Source organism: Hemiscyllium ocellatum, chromosome 11 (assembly GCF_020745735.1).
Source record: "Hemiscyllium ocellatum isolate sHemOce1 chromosome 11, sHemOce1.pat.X.cur, whole genome shotgun sequence".
Taxonomy (NCBI): Eukaryota; Metazoa; Chordata; class Chondrichthyes; order Orectolobiformes; family Hemiscylliidae; genus Hemiscyllium; species Hemiscyllium ocellatum.
The window spans coordinates 23226526-23247571 of record NC_083411.1 but is presented as its reverse complement, the minus strand read 5'-3'; the positions used below and the strand labels follow the sequence as shown (position 1 = coordinate 23247571).

General features: G+C 41.0%; 1 protein-coding gene across 2 annotated transcripts in view; it reads right to left on the bottom strand.

The window, feature by feature from the left end:
• Positions 1-298: 298 nt before the first annotated feature.
• LOC132820132 (monocarboxylate transporter 8-like) overlaps positions 299-21046 on the bottom strand; it is a 76363-nt gene continuing 55615 nt past the window's right edge. Inside the window, exons 3-6 of one of the 2 annotated variants that reach the window (XM_060832072.1) lie at positions 16324-16774; positions 13810-13953; positions 5947-6175; positions 299-2866 (exon numbers count right to left, since the gene is read on the bottom strand). In XM_060832072.1, the coding sequence (XP_060688055.1) occupies positions 2640-2866; positions 5947-6175; positions 13810-13953; positions 16324-16774 (1051 nt within the window). In that variant the 3' untranslated portion in view covers positions 299-2639. Of the gene's footprint in view, positions 2867-5946; positions 6176-13799; positions 13954-16323; positions 16775-21046 lie in introns of those variants that run through there. The other variant, XM_060832073.1, reaches the window with a different exon arrangement.

The following is a 21046-nucleotide window of genomic DNA, read 5'->3' as shown; positions in this document are numbered from 1 at the left end:
TAATGTGAAGTTTTTGCGACAACCAAAAATGATTAGGACAGAAGCAGTAATTGCTGGAAAAGTTTGTTACAAAAAAGTATCAAACATTACTGTCACCCAGTACCTTATCTTAAAATCTGCTCAACTGCTAATAGAAGGATCCTTGGGCCTTCTGCTCATTTCATTCAGTTAATGAAAGCAAGATCTAATCATTGTTAACCATAAAAAAGCAAATTGCATCAAGCAAAAATAAATTGCTAATATGTTTCAATATGTGGAAGAACGTTTGAACAGTTGTTTGTCAGCAATTTAATAGTATGAGTATGCCATTAGTGATATTTTGTAACAGGAATTTTCTTAAATTAATGTATATCCCAGTATCAATTATTCTAAGAATGGTAGTTATAAATAATCCATCCAAATATCTCAAGAATATGTTGCCCAGTACACTGTTTCCATCGCAATAGCTCCATGAAATAATTTGAGCCATTTGTGAAGAGTGGTTACTAAGTGTGGTTTTTGTTTTTCTTCATCACCATACTCCGAAGCTCTGCTTATATCTATCTACAGCTTGCACTACTCCACCTCTGTCACACGCTGATAGTTGATGAGACTCACCTTGTGATTTTTTTATTTAAAAAATGAGAGAAAAAAAATAAAAAATAAACAGGGGTGCCACCCGGTACGGAGGAGGGAGGGCAGGGCTGAAGATTCCTCGTGGGTCTGCTCCTAGGCCTGGCCAAACTGGCCATAAACAGGTCCAGGCAGCGGGCCGTGGAGGGGGTCGTTAGGTCCGACTGCCTGCCCTTCTTCTGCAGTTACGTTAGAGCTCGGGTGTCTCTGGAAAAGGAGCACGCAGTGTCCACCAACACCCTGGAGTTGTTCAGGGAGAGGTGGGCGCCGCAGGGAGTGGAGTGCATTATTTCCCCATCCAACTCTATTCTAATTTAATCCCTGCCCTCCCCTTCACTGTTTGTTCACACAGAATTGCCCTTTGATGTGAAGGGCACTGCTTGTCACTGGCCACTCAGGTGTTTCCTTTCTTCCTGGTGATGGAAACTGAATAAAGATTCGTGCACCTTGTGTCTTTCACTGTGTCTCACACCTGCACACACACAACATGGGTGCTGGGGGAAAAAATAAGCACTACCGCAGTTAGACGGTAGTGTGGGGGAAAAAAAATTTAAAAAATAAATAGGGGTGTCAGCGGTTCTATTCATTTGGAGAGCTGGCTTGGTGGAGGCTGGATGAGAGAGAGAGTGTGTGTGTGTGTGTGTGTGTGTGTGTGTGTGTGTGTGTAAATAAAGGGTGACTTGGTGATGGGAATCCAGACTATGTGGAGTTACTTCAAAATCTAGCACATTATCTTATTCTAAGAACTCATTGTAATGTTACATATGTGCAAAAAAGTTGTTTTAAAGCATTCAAATGAGGTTTTTGAGGAAGTAACTAAGAAAATTGATGAGGGCAGAGTGGTAGATGTTGTTTACTTGGAATTTAGTAAAGCCTTTGAAAGGGTTCCACATGGTAGATTAATTAGTAAAGTCAGATCACACAGAATTGAGGGAGAGCTTGCCACTGGACACAAGACTGGCTTGACGGCAGGAGACAGAGTGGTGGTGGAATGTTGTTTTACAGATTGGAGACCTGTTAATGGCGGTGTTCCAGAGGGATTGGTGCGAGGTTCACTTTTGTTTGTCATGTATACAAATGATTTACAAGAGAATATAGAAGGCATGGTTGTAGGTTTGTGGATGACACCAAGATTGGTGGAATGGTGGACAAGGTTGCAAAGAGCTCTTGATCAACTGGATCAATGGACTAAGGAGTGGCAAATGGAGTTTAATTTGAATAAACACAAATAAATGAATTTTGGTAAAACAAACACAGGCCATACTTATACAATTAAAAGTAAGGCCCTGAGCAGTATTGTAGAACAGAGAGACCTAGGGGTTCAGGTACATAATTCTTTGAAGTTTGTATCACATGTAGACAGGGTGGTTAAGAAGGCATTTAACACACTTGCCTTCATTGCTCATACCTTTGAGTAAAGGAGATGGAATATCACGTTGAGGTGGTGAGGCTCTTCTAGGGTACTGTTTCCAATTCTGGTCACCCTGCTTTAGGAAGGATACTATTAAACTGGAGAAGGTTCAGAAACGGTTTACCAGAATGTCGCTGGGAATGAAGGATTTGAGTTATAAGGAGAGGCTGGACAGATTGGGACTTTTTTTAAAAATGGAGTATAAGAGGTTGAGAGGTGTATAAAATCATATGTATAGATAAGGTGAATAGAAAGTCTTTTTTTTCCCTAGGGTGGAGGATTTCAAGACTAAGGTGAGAGGAGTAAGATTTTAAAAGGATATGAGGAACTTTTTTTTTTACACAGTGTAAATTGTGTATGGAATGAATTTTCAGAGGAAGTGGTGGATGCAGGTACAGATAGAACTTTTAAAAGACATTTGGATAAGTCCAGGAATAGAAAATGTTTGGAGATCATGAGCCAAGCACAGACAGGTGGGAGTAGTTTAGTTTGAGATTACGGTGAGCATGGAGTGGTTGGACCAAGGGGTCTGTTTCTGTGCTGTAGGCCTCTATCACTGTTTGTGCTGGTAAGGATCCATCCTGGAATGTAGGAGAGAACAGCATGGCAACATTGTCTATGCAGACACTTCTACATTTGAGTTGCTGGGAAGCATGTCCCCGTTGAATACGTTTTCAGAAGCTAACAACATCCTGTCAGTGCCGGGCTCTTCTTTCTCTTGCCTCTTGCGAATTCGGTTGTGGATTATAGGGATAAAGAACAAGACTGATCCTCCAATAATCGGCGGAATTCCAGCTAAGTAAAAGGCCATTCGATAGTTGTGAAAGTGATCATAGAGAATTCCTGCATGGAGTAAAGAGACCAGAAGTTAGGTGTGTTAGTATTAAACTCCCACAACAAAGCTGCAGCTTAAATTTAATACGCCATTACTTGACCTGGAAATACATAACTTTGACAATACTTTAGTCAAGCAATGTCTTTAATGCTTGAGCAGAAGGAACTTGTAGAGATCTAAATTAATATTAATATGAATTTCCCATTTCTCTTCATAGTGCTGAATTGGATGTAAACAGACTGACTGATTTTCAATTTAATGCAAACTTCAGAAAATGCATCTGTCAAGTTATAAAGATTTTCCAAAAAGCATGATCATATTCATGCAAGACAAACAGCTTTTTCCATGGACTGCTTTGGTCCATAATCTCAGCTCAATCTAAAGTGACTTGAAACAGTCTAACCACACATTGTTTATAATAGTATACAACATTATAATCCCATGTAAAAGGTGAAACAGCCTCAAAGGAAACAGAAGTCTTCTGGAAATAGAGTGTGTGGGGAGTGGCTCATGTGATTCACCGAGTAAGCCCCACCAGGGAAGTTCCCAGATCATATTCTGGGTTCCCACTGCTTACAGTTACATGAGTATTAAAACTGTATAGCATTGGGCATTCCCTTCCACAATTTAGGTTGTTTTTGTCCATAAGATGAATTAAACTAAAGGACTCTGCATGGAGGCTAGTTTTTTCAACAAAGTCAAGGAGGATACATGGGACATTCTGTCCATTCCTCCATAGGTCCAACATTAGTTAGTAAATGTTCAGACAGGGTTGAAATTTTAAGTGCATCAGACACTGAAATGTTCAGTCTGCCTGGATTCATACACAAAGTACAACACCTCGTCTATCGAGTAGGTCCCAGTGTTCGTTTCCACAAAAACCATTCCCATAGCCTTTGCTGTTCCTCCATTTTAACTAACTGTGTAATTTTCAAGAAGAATCTGGAGGTTTGAGTGTGAGTTCTGTTTTCCATAGCACGCTGGGAACAGAATCTGACCACCACTCCAGGTTGGAGTGTGTGTATATATTTATAACATCTCTGGACATTCAATTAGAAATTCTTGGCAGTGGTGAAAAATGGACAATAGGAAATTGGCAATTTGCTTAAATGTTAAAATAATCTCCTGAAGCAATTCACTTACTGAAGTGACAAGATTATACAGAGAATTATTTTAAATCACCCTATTCAGACACAGCTCCAGGGCAAGTGGGACTTGGACCCAAGTTTCCTGGCCTGGACGTTGACATACTACTGCTGTGCCATAAAAGCTCCTAAAAGCATTTTTTAAATAAAAACTGGAACTTTACAGCGAGACCTCTGGAATAGAATAGACCTTGAACACAACCCTTCCAGTCCAGTGGTAGGAACACTGCTACTCCACGACAGTACCCTCCTTTCCCATTCAAACTTTAGTATTTCAGCTGAGAGAGGTTGACTAGCAGTTACTGATAAAGTGCTCATACTGAATCTCATGATAATGGCTCCACAAAGGTAAGGGAGGAGAAGGATTTCTCCACTTAAAGGCAATTTGTACAGTTCTGTTTTAACAATACTGATGAATAATTATTTTTTCCATTGCAAAGCCTGTTTGCTAATCCCCATTCTGGTTTAGCAAGACTTGTACCTCATTTCTTTAATTAAGTCAGGTATAAGTAGGTCTTAAATGATGAAACTCTGACAATTTAGGTTCAGCCGTCGTTATCTGTTTATTTCCAACCATGCAACAGAATGACATTGGATCCACTTTCTGCCTGCCTCATTTCTACTGATTTTACTGTGCATTTTGGAAGGGATCCAACTCCAGTGTACCCAACTAGTGCCACAGATTCTGCCCCTCTCTGAAAATGCTACACTTTTGTCACAACCATGGAATTTCCAGCCCCAGAAAGCTGAACAATCGTTAATCTGATTCAAGGAAGACAGTTCCTTATGAAGTAGTAAAATAAAACAAAGAACTGTGGATGATGGAAATCTGGAATAAAAACAGAAATAGCTGGAGAAATTTAGCAGGTCTGGCAGTATCTACGGAAAGATTAGTTATGAAGAAGGGTCACTGGACCAGAAAAGTTAACTCTGCTTTCTCTCCACAGATTCGCCAGCAATGTTTGCCTTGGTTCCTTACAGATTTGTCTATATCAGTATTCAACTGTAAATTAAGTTGCAATTTAAAAATAATCCAGTTGCAGAACTTTGAAATATAATTGTTTCAATCATTCTTTAAATAAGATGCAATTGGCAGTTAACATAAATCGAAAGTTTATAAAAATCATTTAACATATATTTTGGTTACATGGATCTCTGAGCATCTGGCTGCTTACAGGGTTCAGGGTTTATTTGTGTTTTTCTTGGAGCAGGTTCACTTTTGGTTGCAAGGCTGGAGTGTTGCGTGAAAGGGTTTTCCTCACCATGCCTGTCCATAATTTCAATTATTCTTAAATTTAGTAAGTTTTTCAATAGCAGATAGAATGTGTGTTTGAGCAATTTGTACTGTTCTCTGTTCGTTGGAAAATTATAAACATGTTCCTCACTTACATTTTCACAATGAATAACATCTCCCCTGCCAGAATAACTTTAGTTAAAGATTTACCAACTGATTTGTGACTTAATAACTGTGTGAACAAATGGAGAATAGTGCCCTGGAATCTGTGCTAATAAGATGAAGGATCCCACCTCAAATTTAACCAAAGTTTTCCTTTTCAGAAGGTGACTGGCACTTTCTGATTCTATTTAAGATGTAATCTGATTTAATGGTTAATAATGTGAACAAGCAATGTGCAAAACACTCAAGTGGTTTCAAACCTTGCTCTGGTCCTTTGCCACTGATTTGTATCAATTGTGGAATAGGTTGCTTTTCAAACAGAATCTGGGAATTCTATCACATATGCCTGGGAATTACTGGATTAAATAAACAATATCCAAAGATATTATTTAAAGTTTTTAAAAAATGTGTATTAAGAACTTCAAACATATACTAGTAAATGTTAACATACTGTTTCTCTAATCCAACTGCATCTCAATTTCCCATGATTTTTAATCTCTATCCAGTAATAAACATTAAACAAATGTCATTCGTATTTGTCACTAACCTGCAATGGGTGGTCCTGCAGTCATGGGAATAGCCATAAGTCCCAGAAGGAAGCCAATGGCTTGTGATGCATCTTGAGGTCCAACAAGCTCAAAGGCAATAGGTGCCATTATGGTGATGAAACAGCCATCACAGAATCCCAGGAAAATACAGACAATAAGTACATGTTCAAAACCTTTGCACAGTGGTATCATCATGGACATAATCCCCAATATCCAAAAGGATGCCACCTACAAATTGGAAACACAATAGCATTAATCTCCTGGCTGAGAAAGTGAATAGTGTAGTGTGGATGGATTCAAGTTTGTAAGGCAAGAGAGTGGGTTAACTAATGGGCCTATTTTTGGAAGACCCAGGAAGGGCAAAAGAGAGAAAATAAGGAACATGGAGAAGGAAGTGAGGGAAGATTTGAGTGTTGAGAATGAATAGAGAAATGCTCACCTTCCAATGGGCAAGAAAGAGGTCAGTGCGGGGTTAACCTGTATATACATATATATATATATATATATAGTATCGTGCACAAAATTTGGGAACTGGAAGCAGAAATTGCTCTGGGGGAATGTGACATAGTCGCGGTGATAGAAACATGGCTGAAGCCAGAGCAGGATTAGATACTTAACATGCTGAAAGTGTGTTGCTGGAAAAGCGCAGCAGGTCAGGCAGCAACCAAGGAGCAGGAGAATCGACATTTCGGACATGAGCCCTTCTTCAGGAAGGGCTGCGCTTTTCCAGCAACACATTTTCAGCTCTCATCTCCAGCATCTGCAGTCCTCACTTTCTCCCAGATACTTAACATGCCAGGTTATAAGGCTTTTAATAAAAACAGGGTGGGTAAAAAGGGAGGAGGTGTAGCAGTCTTGGTCAAAGGTAATTTCATTGTCCTTGAACGAGATGCAGTTCCTGAATTAGAATCTATATAGTTGAAAGTGGAGAAACAGGAAGAGTGTGGTGACCTTGTTGCATATTTATTACAGAACTCCAGATACTGGGGAGGAAGTAGAAAATTCTATTTAAAGAAACCTATGCCCTCTAGTTTTGGAAAACCCCACCCTGGGGAAAAGTCCTTATCCATTTACCCTAACCATGCCCAACATGGTTTTATAAACCTCTATAAGCTCACCACTCAGCCTCCAACACTTCAAGGAAAATAGCCCCATCTCTAGGTAGATTATGGAAATTTGCAGGACAAGTAGGGTTGTGATAATTGGGGTGATTTCAATTACACTTGGGTAATCTGGGAAAAAGGTAAAGTGCAGGGCATAGAAGGGGAGAAATTCCTGCAATGTGTGCAGAAGAACTTTCTGGATCCTACCAGGGAAGGAGTTATGCTCAATCTGGTCTCAGAAAATGAGGCTGGCCGAGTGGAGAACATCAAAGTGGGGAGTATTTGGGAAATAGCAATCATAACACAATAAGATTTCATATTAAATTAGAAAAGGAGAGAAAAGAAATCAGTCAATGATTAAGATGTCAGACTGGAAAAGGGCAGATTTTTAGAAGCCCAGAAGTTGAACTGGAGCAGGTTGATAGGAAACATATTTTGGTGAATAAAACAGTGGATGAAAAATGGGTGAATATCAAAAGAGAGATGAATGCATGCATACACATGAGAAATAAACACAAATTATCCAAAGCTGAAATGCCCTGGAAGACTCAGGATATCATAAGAAAATAAGGAAGAGAAAGGAGGTATATGACGCCCACTGGAATAATAATACAAAAGAAATCAGGAAGAGTATCTCAAATACAGGAGACAGACTAAGGCTGGAATAAGGAAGGTTAAGAGGAAGCATGAGGAAAGGATGCAGGCTGCGCTAAAACAAACAGTAAGATGTTCTTCAAGCATCTTACCAGTAAAACATTAGTGAAGGATAGAGAGAGGCCCATAAGGAACAAGCAGGGTTACGGTGTTAATTGAAGCAAAGGGTAGGGCAGAAGTACTAAATGAATACGTTGTTTCTCAGAACAAAGGACAAATAACAGTGCAGCACAAGAACAGGCCCTTTGGCCCACCAAGTCTGCACTGGCACATGATGCTTTTCTAAACTACAAACCTCTTGCCTCTGTGCTATCCACATCCCTCTAATCCCTGCCTATTTATATCCCTGTTAAGATGTCTCTTAAACGTTGCTATTGTATCTGCCTCCACCACCTACTCTGACAATGCATTCCAGTCACTCTATATTTAAAAAAAACTTGCTTCTGACATCTCCTTTAAACTTTCCCTCTTTTTATCTTAAACCTATGTGCCTTAGTAACTAACATTTCTACCCTGGGAAAAAGTCTCTGACTATCCATACTATCCATGCCCGTCATAATTTTGTAAACTTCTATCTGCTCAGCCTCTGATGCTCAAGTGAAAACAAAACCAAGTTTGGCCAATCTCTCCTCACAGCTAATACCCTCCAAACCAGGCAACATCCTGATAAACCATTTCAGCACCGTCTCCAAAGCCTCCACATGCTTCTGCAGGTGTGACAACTGGAACTCCACACAATATTCCAAATGTGGCTCAACTAAAGTTCTTTGCAGCTGCAACATGACTTGCCAATGTTTATACTCTATGCCTGACCAATGAAAGCAAACATGCCATATGCCTTCCCGACCACCTTATCCACTTGTGTTTCCACTTTCAAGGAAATGTGGATCTGTACACCTATACTTTTCCACATGCTATCCTTAAATCTTCTCCAATAATTTCCCTACCACTGATGTATTGATGGTACTTAGGGTTCTGCTTTTATTGTATAGTTCCTTCCTGCATTAGACCTTCCAAAAGGCATCTCCTCTCATTTGTCTGCATTATATTCTATCTGCCATTTCCAGACTATCAATATCCTGCTGTATCCTCTGGAATCCTCCTCACTATCTACAGCTTCCCCAATCTTTGTGTTGTTCACAAATTTACTAAGTAGATCACCTACATTCTCTTCCAAATCATTAATATCTATTACAAACAACAAGAGTCCCAGTACTGATCCCTGTAGAACACCACTGGTCACGGATCTCCAGTCAGAAAAACACTCTTCCATCACAACGTTCTGTCTTCTAATACTAAGCCAGTTCTTTATCCATCTTACCAGCTCACCACAGATCATATGTGACTTCACCTTCTGTATCAGCTTGCCATGAGGGACCTTGTCAGAGGCCTTGCTAAAGTGTATATAGACAACATCCAACCCCTGCCCTCATCTACCAATTCCTCAAAAAACTCAACTTTTGTGAGACACAACCTCCCTGCACAAAGCTAAGTGGCCTTACAATAAGTTCACATTTTTCCACATGCTGTCCTTAAATATTCTCCATTAATTTCCCTATCACTGATATAAGGCTCATGGGCCTGTAGTTTTCCTGATTATCCGTATTACCTTTCTTAAACAAAGAATAACACCAGCTATTCTCCAGTCCTCTGGGACCTCCCCTTTGACTGAAGAGAATACAAAGATTCCATACAATGCCCCAGCAATTTCCTCCCTTGCCTGCCCCATTATTCTAGGATACTTCCCATCAGGTCCTGGGTACCTACATTAATGTTTTTCAAAATACCCAACACCCTTCCTTTTCTTTATTGACATGTCTTCGAATATCAACATAGCCCTCTCTAGACTCACCATCCACCATGTCCTTCTCCTGTGTGAATTCTGATACAATTCTAGCTCCACGCATAAATTCCCTCCTTTATCCTTGAGTGCATCTACCCTTGTCCTAGTAATCCTCGCTCTTTATGATTGGATAAAATGTCTTGGGATTTTCCTTAATCCTGTCTGCCAAGGAAGTCCCCTTTCAGCCCTAACTCCGTGTTTAAGTTCTTCCCTTCGTTAAGTTCTATTTTATTTATATTCTTTGGGGGCTCTGTCTAACTTCAATTTCCTAAACTTTGTGTATGCCTTTTTCTTTTTGACTAAGCTCACAATTTCTCTTGTCATCCAAGATTCTCTAATCTTGTCATCCTTAGTCTTTGTTTTGACTGGAACATGCCAGACCTGAGTTCTAGTCAATTGGCCTTTAAATGATTCCCACATGTGGACTTACCCTCAAACTGCCACCCCTCCCTCCCCCAACTTTCTATATTCCCCAATGTCTGCCTGATATTGTCTTAGTTTGCCTTCCCCCAGTTTAGTATTTTCACCCACGGACTGCTCTTATCCTTATCTGTCAGCAACTTAAAATTTATAGACTTATGGTCACTGTTTCCAAAATGCTCCTGTACTAAAACTTTGATCACCTGACCAGGCTCATTCCCCCACTAGTAAAAAGTGAGGTCTGCAGATGCTGGAGATCAGAGCTGAGAATGTGTTGCCGGTTAAAGCACAGCAGGTTAGGCAGCATCCAAGGAACAGGAAATTCGACGTGTCGGGCCAGAGCCCTTCATCAGGAATGAGGAGAATGTGCCAGGCAGGCTAAGATAAAAGGTAGGGAGGAGGGACTTGGGGGAGGGGCGATGGAGATGTGATAGGTGGAAGGAGGTCAAGGTGAGGGTGACAGGTTGGAGTGGGGTGGGGGCGGAGAGGTCAGGAAGAAGATTGCAGGTTAGGAGGGCGGTGCTGAGTTGAGGGAACCGACTGAGACAAGGTGGGGGATGGGGAAATGAGGAAACTGGAGAAATCCGAGTTCATTCCTTGTGGTTGGAGGGTTCCCAGGCGGAAGATGAGGCACTCCTCCTCCAGCCATCGTGTTGTTATGTTCTGCCGATGGAGGAGTCCAAGGACCTGCATGTCCTCGGTGGAGTGGGAGGGAGAGTTAAAGTGTTGAGCCACGGGGTGGTTGGGTTGGTTGGTCCAGGCGTCCCAGAGGTGTTCTCTGAAGCGTTCCGCAAGTAGGCGGCCCGTCTCCCCAATATAGAGGAGGCCACATCGGGTGCAGCGGATGCAATCGATGATGTGTGTGGAGGTGCAGGTGAACTTGTGGCGGATATGGAAGGATCCCTTGGGGCCTTGGAGGGAAGTGAGGGAGGAGGTGTGGGCGCAGGTTTTACATTTCCTGCGGTTGCAGGGGAAGGTGCCGGGAGTGGAGGTTGGGTTGGTGGGGGGTGTGGACCTGACGAGGGAGTCATGAAGGGAGTGGTCTTTGCGGAACGCTGATAGGGGAGGGGAGGGAAATATATCCCTGGTGGTGGGGTCCGTTTGGAGGTGGCGGAAATAACGGCGGATGATATGCGGAGGTTGGTGGGGTGGTAGGTGAGAACCAGTGGGGTTCTGTCTTGGTAGTGGTTGGAGGAGCGGGGCTCAAGGGCGGAGGAGCGGGAAGTGGAGGAGATGCGGTGGAGGGCATCGTCGATCACGTCTGGGGGGAATCTGCGGTCCTTGAAGAAGGAGGCCATCTGGGCTGTACAGTATTGGAACTGGTCCTCCTGGGAGCAGATACGGCGGAGACGAAGGAATTGGGAATATGGGATGGAGTTTTTACAGGGGGCAGGGTGGGAGGAGGTGTAGTCCAGGTAGCTGTGGGAGTCAGTCGGTATGGCCCCTTCCCTGGTTGGGCTATACATACGTTTCAAGAAACCCTTTAAATGCACCTAATAAATCCCACCCCCATCCCTGGCACGAAGGTGGTCTCAGTCAACACAGGGGAAGTTAAAATCTCCTACCACAACAATCCCGTTGTTTTCACATTTTTCCATAATGTGTATCTGGATCTCCAATTGGTTGTTGTGAGGCTTGTAGTACAATCCTAGCAAAGTGATTGCACCCTCCCTTTTCCTGAGCACTACCGATCTGGCCTCACTGGATAAGCCTTCCAAGGTGTACAGCTATGACATTCTCTCTAATCAGTATACCATTTCCTCCACCTTTCACATCCCTCTATATTCCACCTGAAACATATAAATCACACAATGTTAAACTGCCAGTTTTGACTCTCTCTCTACAGCATCTCTGTAAAAGCTCCGTACTCCTCATATGAAAACAAATACACTTCAGACCACCAGTCCTGCTGTGTTAAATAATCTCTCCTTGTCTCTTATTCCTCTTAGCCCCTTACTGGCCTTAATCTCTAACACCTCCTTGGTCATCTCACTTGCTGATCTGTCTTTTGTCTTTACCATACTATTCCCTGAAGCAACATTCAGCCACCAGACTCACCACACTGGCTTTAAGCTCTAACGTTGATTTAGATTCCGGAAGGAGTTTGTTAAATCGATAACTAAATCTAGTCTTGCTTGAATGAGTCTAATGATTGGCTGTTAAGTTGTGTTTAAAATCACTAAACCATTGAAAGCTGGAACTATGCATATTCAGACACTTCCCTGATGCTTAGGTCACAGTGTTATATTCTGTTTGTTCTGAATACACAAAGCATAAAGAGACTTTACAGCCCAAGAACAGGCCCTTCGGCCCTCCAAGCCTGAGCCGATCCTAATGTACTGTCTAAACCTGTCGGCCAATTCCTAAGCATCTGTATCTTCTGCTCCCCACCTACTCATGTATCTGTCCAGACGCATCTTAAATGAATCTACTGTGCCTGCCTCTACGTTCCAAACGCCCACCACCCTCTGTGTGAAGTACTTGCCACGTGTATCCCCCTTAAACTTTCCACCTCTCACCTTGAAAGCATGACCTCTCGTTATTGAATCCTTCACCCTGGGAAAAAGCTTGTCTCTATCCACCCTGTCTATACCCTTCATGATTTTGTAAACCTCAATCAGGATCCCCCCCCATCTCCTTTTTTCCAAGTGAAAATAAACCTAACCGATTCAACCTCTCTTCATAGCTAATCACATCCAGTGCAATGAAGGGTCAGTGTACTCCAAGCCAGCACAACAACAATTCAGCTATGAAGAGATACTAGAGAGGCTGGAGGATTTTCAGAAATATACTTTATTCATAACAGGAAATCTTTATGTAAATGAAGAGTTAATGAAGCCTTTCAGGCTGGAATTGCTTTCCTTAGAGCAGAGACAGCTGATTGGTTGAAAGTAGACTCGCAGGTTGATAGGATAGTGAAGAAGGTGTTTGGTATGCTTTCCTTTACAGGTCAGTGCATTGAGTATAGGAGTTGGCAGCTATGCAGGGCCTTGGTTAGGCCACTTTTGGAATAGTGCATGCAATTCTGGCCTCCTTCCAATGAGAAGGATGTTGTGAAATTTGAAGGGGTTCAGAAAAGATTTACAAGGATTTTGCCAGAGTTGGAGGATTTGAACTTCTCCTGAAGCATCAGAGGTTGAGGGGTGACCTTACAGAAGTTTATAAAATCATGAAGGGCATGGATAGGGTAAATAGACAAGGTTTTTTTTCCCTGGGGTCGGGGAGTCAATAGGCATAGATTTAGGGCGAGAGGGGCAAGATTTAAAAGGGACTTAAGGGCCAACCTTTTCACACGGCATGTATGGAATGAACTGCCAGAGGAACTGATGAAGGTTGGCATAATTACAACATTTAAAAGGCATCTGGGTAAGTATATGAATAGAAAAGGTTTAGAGGGATATGGGCCAAGTGCTGGTAAATGGGACTAGATTAGGTTGGGATATCTGGTTAGCATGGATGAGTTGGACCAAAGGGTGTGTTTCTGTGCTATACACCTCTATGACTCTATGGTGAGGGGAGACATTAACAGTGGCATAGATAAGGTACGAAGGGAGAACATTTCCCCTCAATGTAAGGCTGAACAACCAGGGAAAATAATTTTAAGTTAAGGAGCAGGAGGTATAGAGGAATTTGAGGAAAGGTTTTATGACAGCAAAATTGGAAGTGTAGTGGACAGCGAAGAGGGTTACCTCAGATTACAACAGGATCTTGACCAGACTGGCCAACAGGGAAGTCTAGACAGCACCCTAACGATGGACATTGGAAAAAGATACAACTTCAGAATAAAACACCAAACTCAACCTTCTCCCCAAAAATGGAGCTTTTGGCTTACATTGATTTACCTGCAGGAAGATCTTCTTAGGTCCAGGGATACAGTCACCAATCTTCCCAAAGGTCAGACGTGCGATACCTGATGAGGCTCCAATGCAGACTAGCAGGATCCAATTTCTATCAGTTTCATTGAACTCCTTTTTCACAAAATTCACCTGCAGCCAAATCATGTTAGAGTGAATATGACAAGATACCACGGGGCATCTGAAAAATGGAGTGACCATTTTTGTCAGGAAGATAAAATCAATGTGGTGTTCCCTCAACTTCCTGCCTCAAACTTACAAAATTATTTTAATGGCTGTTTCCACCAAACTGGGACAAATGTGGAAGATCTTTAAAAGTACACAGAATTCCCCAATTTACCTGTCTTTTAGATCCAGATTGATGGAAAGCACCAACGAGGGTTCTCCACTTAACAAGAATTACTATTTATTACAATTTACTAATTGTACTAATTTACAGCAATTTATAAATTGCTATTTATAAATAGCTAATGTTAACAATTATCAACCACCAACCTATAATCCTACTAGTTAAATCTCTAATTTTTTATGGACCTCCCTGTGTAAACACACAAAAGAAAATGGGATTATGTATGGAGGGATAACTGAGAAAGCAGTTAAGTGGTTCCTGTTCACAGGATCTGATGAGATCCTTCCTTGGGCTAATCAGAACACTGATTCTGAGTCTTCCTTTTCCAGAAGCTGTCACTGGTTCGGTGGTTGACTCTCATTTATAAAATCTATCTGGCTTATTAGTTAAAAGTCACAGCAATTGCTGAAGGTAAAATAAACTGGCTTTCTTAAAACTCAAAATTAGCTTTTACTGCAGACAGCAGACAGAACTCCTGAGCTGGTGGAGACCATCATGGCGGCATGATGGCTCAGTGGTTAGCACTGCTGCCTCACAGCACCAGGGTCCCAGGTTTGATTCTGGCCTCGGGTGACTGTGTGGAGTTTGCACATTCTCCCTGCGTCTGCGTGGGTTTCCTCCCACAGTCCAAAGATGTGCACATTAGGTGAATTGGCCATGTTAAATTGCCCATAGAGTTAGGTGCATTAGTCAGAGGGAAATGGGTAACTCTTTGGAGGGTCGGTGTGGACTTGTTGGGCTGAAGGACCTGTTTCCACACTGTAGGCAATCTAATCTTGTTCACATCCCCAAGCTGTTCAGCAACCTCAAAATCAATCACATTTTTGCTCACAGGCAGCGGGCCTCTGTTATTGATAACTGGTTACAAGTCCATAGACCAACCAGCTACTTGTTGCTGGCTGAATCTCCATTAGTTCACACCCTTGGTTCCAGAGTGTCTGCAGTTTTTCCTATTGCTGCTGGAACTGGCAGCTGTGTAAATAATCCTTACACTGACTGTCAGGTTACTTGTATTCAAAAGCATGCAGTGATCCTTGAACAACCCTTGGTTTTTAAAACAGTTCTTTTTTCCCCATGTCAGTGCACAATCAAAAATCCAATCTTTCCATTAACGCAAACCCTACAACAGAGATACCCAAAATAAAATAAAGAACTGCAGGTCTGAAACAAAGACAGAAATTGCTGGAAACACAAGGAAGGACTGGTAATATCTGAGGAGACAAGAACACTTAACATTTTGAGTCCAGTGAACCTTTGTGAGAACTGGGTTTTAGTTTTGGGGTGATGTTTTAGCAAGGACAGAGGAGAGGCTAACAAACAGGAAACTGAGATTCAGGACAACTGGGTCATTTTGAAGTTGACAAGCTGGAGTTATTAGAATGCTACAGGGATCAATGTTGGGGCCTCGACTATTTACAAACTGTATGAATGATTTGGCTCATGGCACCGACTATTATTGTCAAATTTAATGATGATATGAAGAAGGAAGCAAATTAAGTGCGAGGAGGATACAAAGGAGTCTTCAAAGAGACCAGCATTTCTCCTTCAACAAGCACCACCAAAAGAATATTATCTGATCAATTGCCCCAATGATGTTCTGACACTTACTCTGTATAAAGTTGCAACTGTGTTTATTAAGCTACACTTCAAAAATACTTCTTTGGCAGTAAATGTATTTTGGGGTGTCCTGAAAACTTTGGGAGCTGGCATTGTTAGCACAATGGCAGACTCAATGGGCTAAATGGCCTAATGCTGCTCCTACGTGTTACTGTCTTATGGACAACATTCTGTCCTCTATTCTTGAAATGCTTATTAAAATCTTGACCGCAAACAAACAACCAAAGGAACAGTTACCAATAAATGAAGGTTTCAAAGAGTTTGCTTTGGATCTGCTGGAGTTTTATTGTGGCCAACGCAAAGTCAAATGGTGTCACATAATTTCTGTTGCAATAAATCCCCATTTAGATTCATTTTGTGCTGTGGTTTCTTTGAAATGAACCATACTTTCACAATAAAGTCTCAGCTCCATTGACTTGTGATGCGAGCCATTCATCTCATTTAGCAGAAGAGTAGCAGTCCTGTGTCCGCAACCCATTTTTGAAAAGATTATACACTTTATTACAGAAAAACACTGGCAAAGCTGCTGCACTTACCAAGTGAACATATGGAACAAAGTAGCCCAAGACTGCAGTGGCGATCCCAAAGGCCCAAATCCTGTACGTTACCTTCCTGAACACTCTCAGATTTAGGTATTTCTTAAATCGGTGAACGCACTTCAGTTCTTCTGTTTTGTCAGGCTTACTTCTTTCTCCAGCAGAGGGCAAAGGTAATAGAGGTTTATACGTCAAGGATAAAAATATCTGTATGAACATGAGTACACTGAGGATCTGCAGTGTATGAGCTAGACCCAGTGTGTCGCCAATCTTCTTTAAGAGAAAAGGCATAGTGACAGAAAACAGACTGCTACCAGCTGTCATCACACCATTTGCAAGGCCTAACCGACTTCTAAAGTAATGGCCAAGGATGACTAATGAAGGCTGGAAAGCAAAAGATGATCCACATCCAAAGAGAATTCCATAGGTGAAATATCTCAGTTCCAGGGACCTGTTAAAGACAATGGGACGGTGTGTTACAGTAGATCATTTGACTTCTTACATTGAAAGATCTGCTCTTTTCCAAATTAAGAGCTTCCCCAGATGAACTTACAAAATCTCCAGAATTTAATTTTTTAGAATTACTTAATGGAAAAATCCAATTTAAGAGAAAACGAGGAGACTGATACCATTGATCCTATTCCTATTGAACTAGGAATACATAAAATGGGGAATTCATGTAACTTTTTGACAAAATCCCCAAATTGGAGGCATCAGTTCAGGCACTTAAGCAAAGAAATGATCAGATGTTACTTTCACTGTGTACCCCTTAACTGCACCTCACAATCACCACTGACTCCAGCACAGGATAATAAAATCTACAATCCAGAGTAGACAAAGCAGGTGAAGACATTAAATGATAGCCAATGTATTAAAATATTTTGCTGTGGACAGTGATTGTATTCTAGGATTTGATTCATTTGTCATCAGAAGCCCCTATGACGAGAATCCTCTAAACCTGCATTCCCTGGAACATGAATCTGAAAACCTTTAATTCCGAATGTAAGCGGCAATGTCTAAAATAAAACAAAGGCAAGGAGTGGTAGACCAGAGTCAGGAAAGGGAAATGCTTGTTAATGAAGTTTACAAATTCTTAAATGGAATAGGTGAGGTATTTTGATCTAGAATTCTAGAGCTAAAAGGAAATTATAATAGATTAAAACTACTGAAAAATAAATTTAGTGCATATCTTAGGTAGTACTCATTACCGAATGGTGAAAATATTTAGAATAATTTGTCCATGAGGTAGTGAAGACAGATACAATCGGAACTTTCAACTTGGAGGCTGCACTTGAGGTGAATGGGGCCTTTCCCTTCTTTAATATTTCTTGCGTTCCTGAGATTGTTTTATTCTGCTGGATTAATCACTATTCCATTCAGCATTGCTTCTTCCATACAGAAGAACTGGAAACACGTTAAAGTCTCTTTGGTGAAGAAGTGAGAGAGCTCATTTAACTCTACGGATAATTAACACCTCTGAGTTAATATTTACCCTGAACTGTAATTTTTAAATTTCGACAGCTGTCCAATTTACTTGTTTGGGAAAAGAAAAAGAAAACGGAAAAGTGTACATGGTTAGGAGCAAGCTGACATTCTCGGAGTCAGTTCCAGGCACATGACAGAAATTCAATTCCAAACATCTGCAACCTCCTTGTACCACCCAAGATGTGAAGATAAATCACATTCCTGTTCTTTAACATGATAAACAAATACTATCTTAAATCATTTAGTTATAAGTCTTAGGGTGTCCTCGGATAATCCTAACCCAGTATTACAGGATAAACTATCCTTCAAGATGCAAGTATAACAAAAAAGTTGTTAATTACTGACAGATGAACATCCTCCTGTACTTATTTCATTGAACTTAAAGTGTTAAAGAAACTGCAGTATCCAATGTCCTTAAAGTACAAATATCCTAAGAACACTGGGGCAGCATGGTGACTCAGTGGTTAGCATTGCTGCCTCACAGCACCAGGGTCCCATGTTCAATCCCAACCCTGGGTGACTGTCTGTGTGGAGTTTGCACATTCTCCCCATGCCTGCATGGGTTTCCTCCGGGTGCTCTGGTTTCCTCCCACAGTCACAAAGATGTGCAGGTCAGGTGAATTGGCCATGCTAAATTGCCCATAGTGTGAGGTTCATTAGTCAGAGGGGGTTGGGTTACTTTAGGAGGATTGGTGTGGACTTGTTTCCACACACTGAAGGGAATCTAATCTAATCTATTAAATAAAGTGAATGATGAATCCAAAATGTTAAGATTGAGTTGAGTACATCTAGATTGAAATTTCAGATCAAACTGAGGAAGTGCTACACTGTTAGAAATTCTACCTTTGTCTGCATTCCCAGGCAGGTATGTAAGACCCCATGATACGGTTTGGGGGAACACCTGGAGAGTTTTTCCCACTGGCTGATGTTTATTCCAAGCATTACCTAAGAATAGATGGACCCAGCAATTATTATATTGTTGCTTAAATGACCCTGTGTGAACATTGGCTGCTCTATTTCCGACATAATAATTTGACATCCATGATAACTTTGTATAATTTCTGGCATGGCACTTAGTTTACTAAGAATTGCTGATAAATAAGATAAATCAGATTGGGTTAATGGTGAACCTTATATGTTTCAGTCTGGACAGAACAGAACATATTTCCTCCAGCCACTAAAGCACTGTATCTTCAGAAGCTAATGCTATCAGACTGAAAGCAGCAATGTGATATTCTTTTTAATCAATGCACGAGATACCCTTTCATAATACTGTAATTTGAAGAAATCATACAAATTCATGTCCACCATTACAGTCACTCACATCCCCTTGGAATACGTGTAGATGAAGGGAAAAATGTAGCATTAACTACATCAACTACAACACACCTGTAATATAACAACTTATGTTTATGAGGAATCTTTAATATAGTAAATGTTCCAAGCTGTAATCAGACAAAACTTAACACTGTGTTAAAGCAGGATTATGATTCTTCATCATAACCTAACAAATGAGCTATAATTTCTGAATTTCCTTCCTTTAGGATGATGACAAGTTGCATTCTGCAAACGTTATTACAAATGTTATCTCAATATCCACTGGCTTTGTGGTCTCCTGCACAGCAAACAAGTCATTCAACCTTCATTCTGCAACATACCTTGCGCCCTGTTCTTTTATAAGCAGAGGGTAAGTCCTTCAGATCACTTTTGCCTCACCCTTTGAAGCCCAAATTTTTGGTCAAAAACAGAAAACAGTAGTTGCCTCAACAAGAAGATTTCCACCTGTATGCTTCTTCTTTATCTATTCAGAGATTGGCCACCATTCTGTCTGATGCTGTAATGCCACTCCTCAGGGATGAGTCAGAACATCCATCATCGTGAATGTTCAATAACACCAGTATTAACTGAGCTGGCTGACTCCTGAAGGACATTGCTGAGTGTCTGAAATCAACAATTAACTTGTGGATATTTCTGTAGCCTTAGTGGTTTATTTTAAAATTTTAAGCCATGTAAATTGTGTAGCTACAAGAGCAGGAAATTCTGTGACAATAATTCACCCCTTGACTATCCCATGCCTCCACCATCTACAAGGCACAGGTCAGGAATGAGTTTTGTTTATTCAGTCACAGGACATGGACATCACTAGCTAAGCCAGAAATTATTGCTCATTCCCTAACTGCCTCTTGAAGGTGGCAGTGAGTTTCTTTCTTGAACTGCAGCAGTACCTCGCTCTTAAGAAAGGAGTTCAAAGGACTTTAACCCAGCGTCAGCAAAGGAACAGCAATATAGTTCCAGGTCAAGATGATATCTTGCTTTCAGGTGGTGGCATTTGCATGCCCTTGTTCTTCTAGTTTGAAAGGGATTGGTAGTTCCTGCAGTGTATCAAGATAGGCCAGAAAATTATACAATAAAATAAAATGAAGAACTGCAGGTGAATCTCTGTACGCTTTCTGGTTTTGTTCCAGAAAATTAAAACAACTTTACATTGACAGAATTACCAAACTACAAATTTGGTTCATTGCAGAAGGATGTCATTCAGCCTATTGTGTCTGTACCAAATTGAAGTATTTTGCAGTAGTGCCCTGTCCCTGTAATCCTGCATGATATTTCTATTCAGGCGATCATCCAATACCCTCTTCAATGGCTCAATTGAACCTTTCTCCAGCACATTTCAAGCAGGGCCTTCTACACCCTAACCACTCACTGGATGAAGACGTGTTTTGTCATCTTGAGTATGTTTCTTTTGCAAAATAATTTAAATCTGTGCCCTCTGGTTCTCCATCCTCTACTAAACAGGAATGGTTCCTCCCTTTCTCTTTTGTCCGAATCCCTTATGAATTTGAAAGCATCTAGCAGGTATCCTCTTTGCCTCCTTGTCTTCAAGGAAAATAGTCCCTACTTCAGGTGGATGATAGGGACTGACATAAAGTGAACAGGCATGAAAACATACCCACACTAAATTTGTATTCAAATAACTGAAAACGACATTGTTTCTTCCTTTATGAAAGACAAACCACATTAGGAAATCAGAAAAGATTAAATATCAAAACATTACTTGAGTTATCAAGGTAACTTCAACTTTTGTGCAATCTCACCTCAATGGAAAGAGGTAACTCTGAGTTATCGCTGAGATTATTAAGTAACATTATGGTCTATGTGGTTGAGATTGTATTCCAAGAGGTAGATTTTCTTAACTCCAAACATTTCTTTTAGTATGTTCCACACTATTCATTTCTTT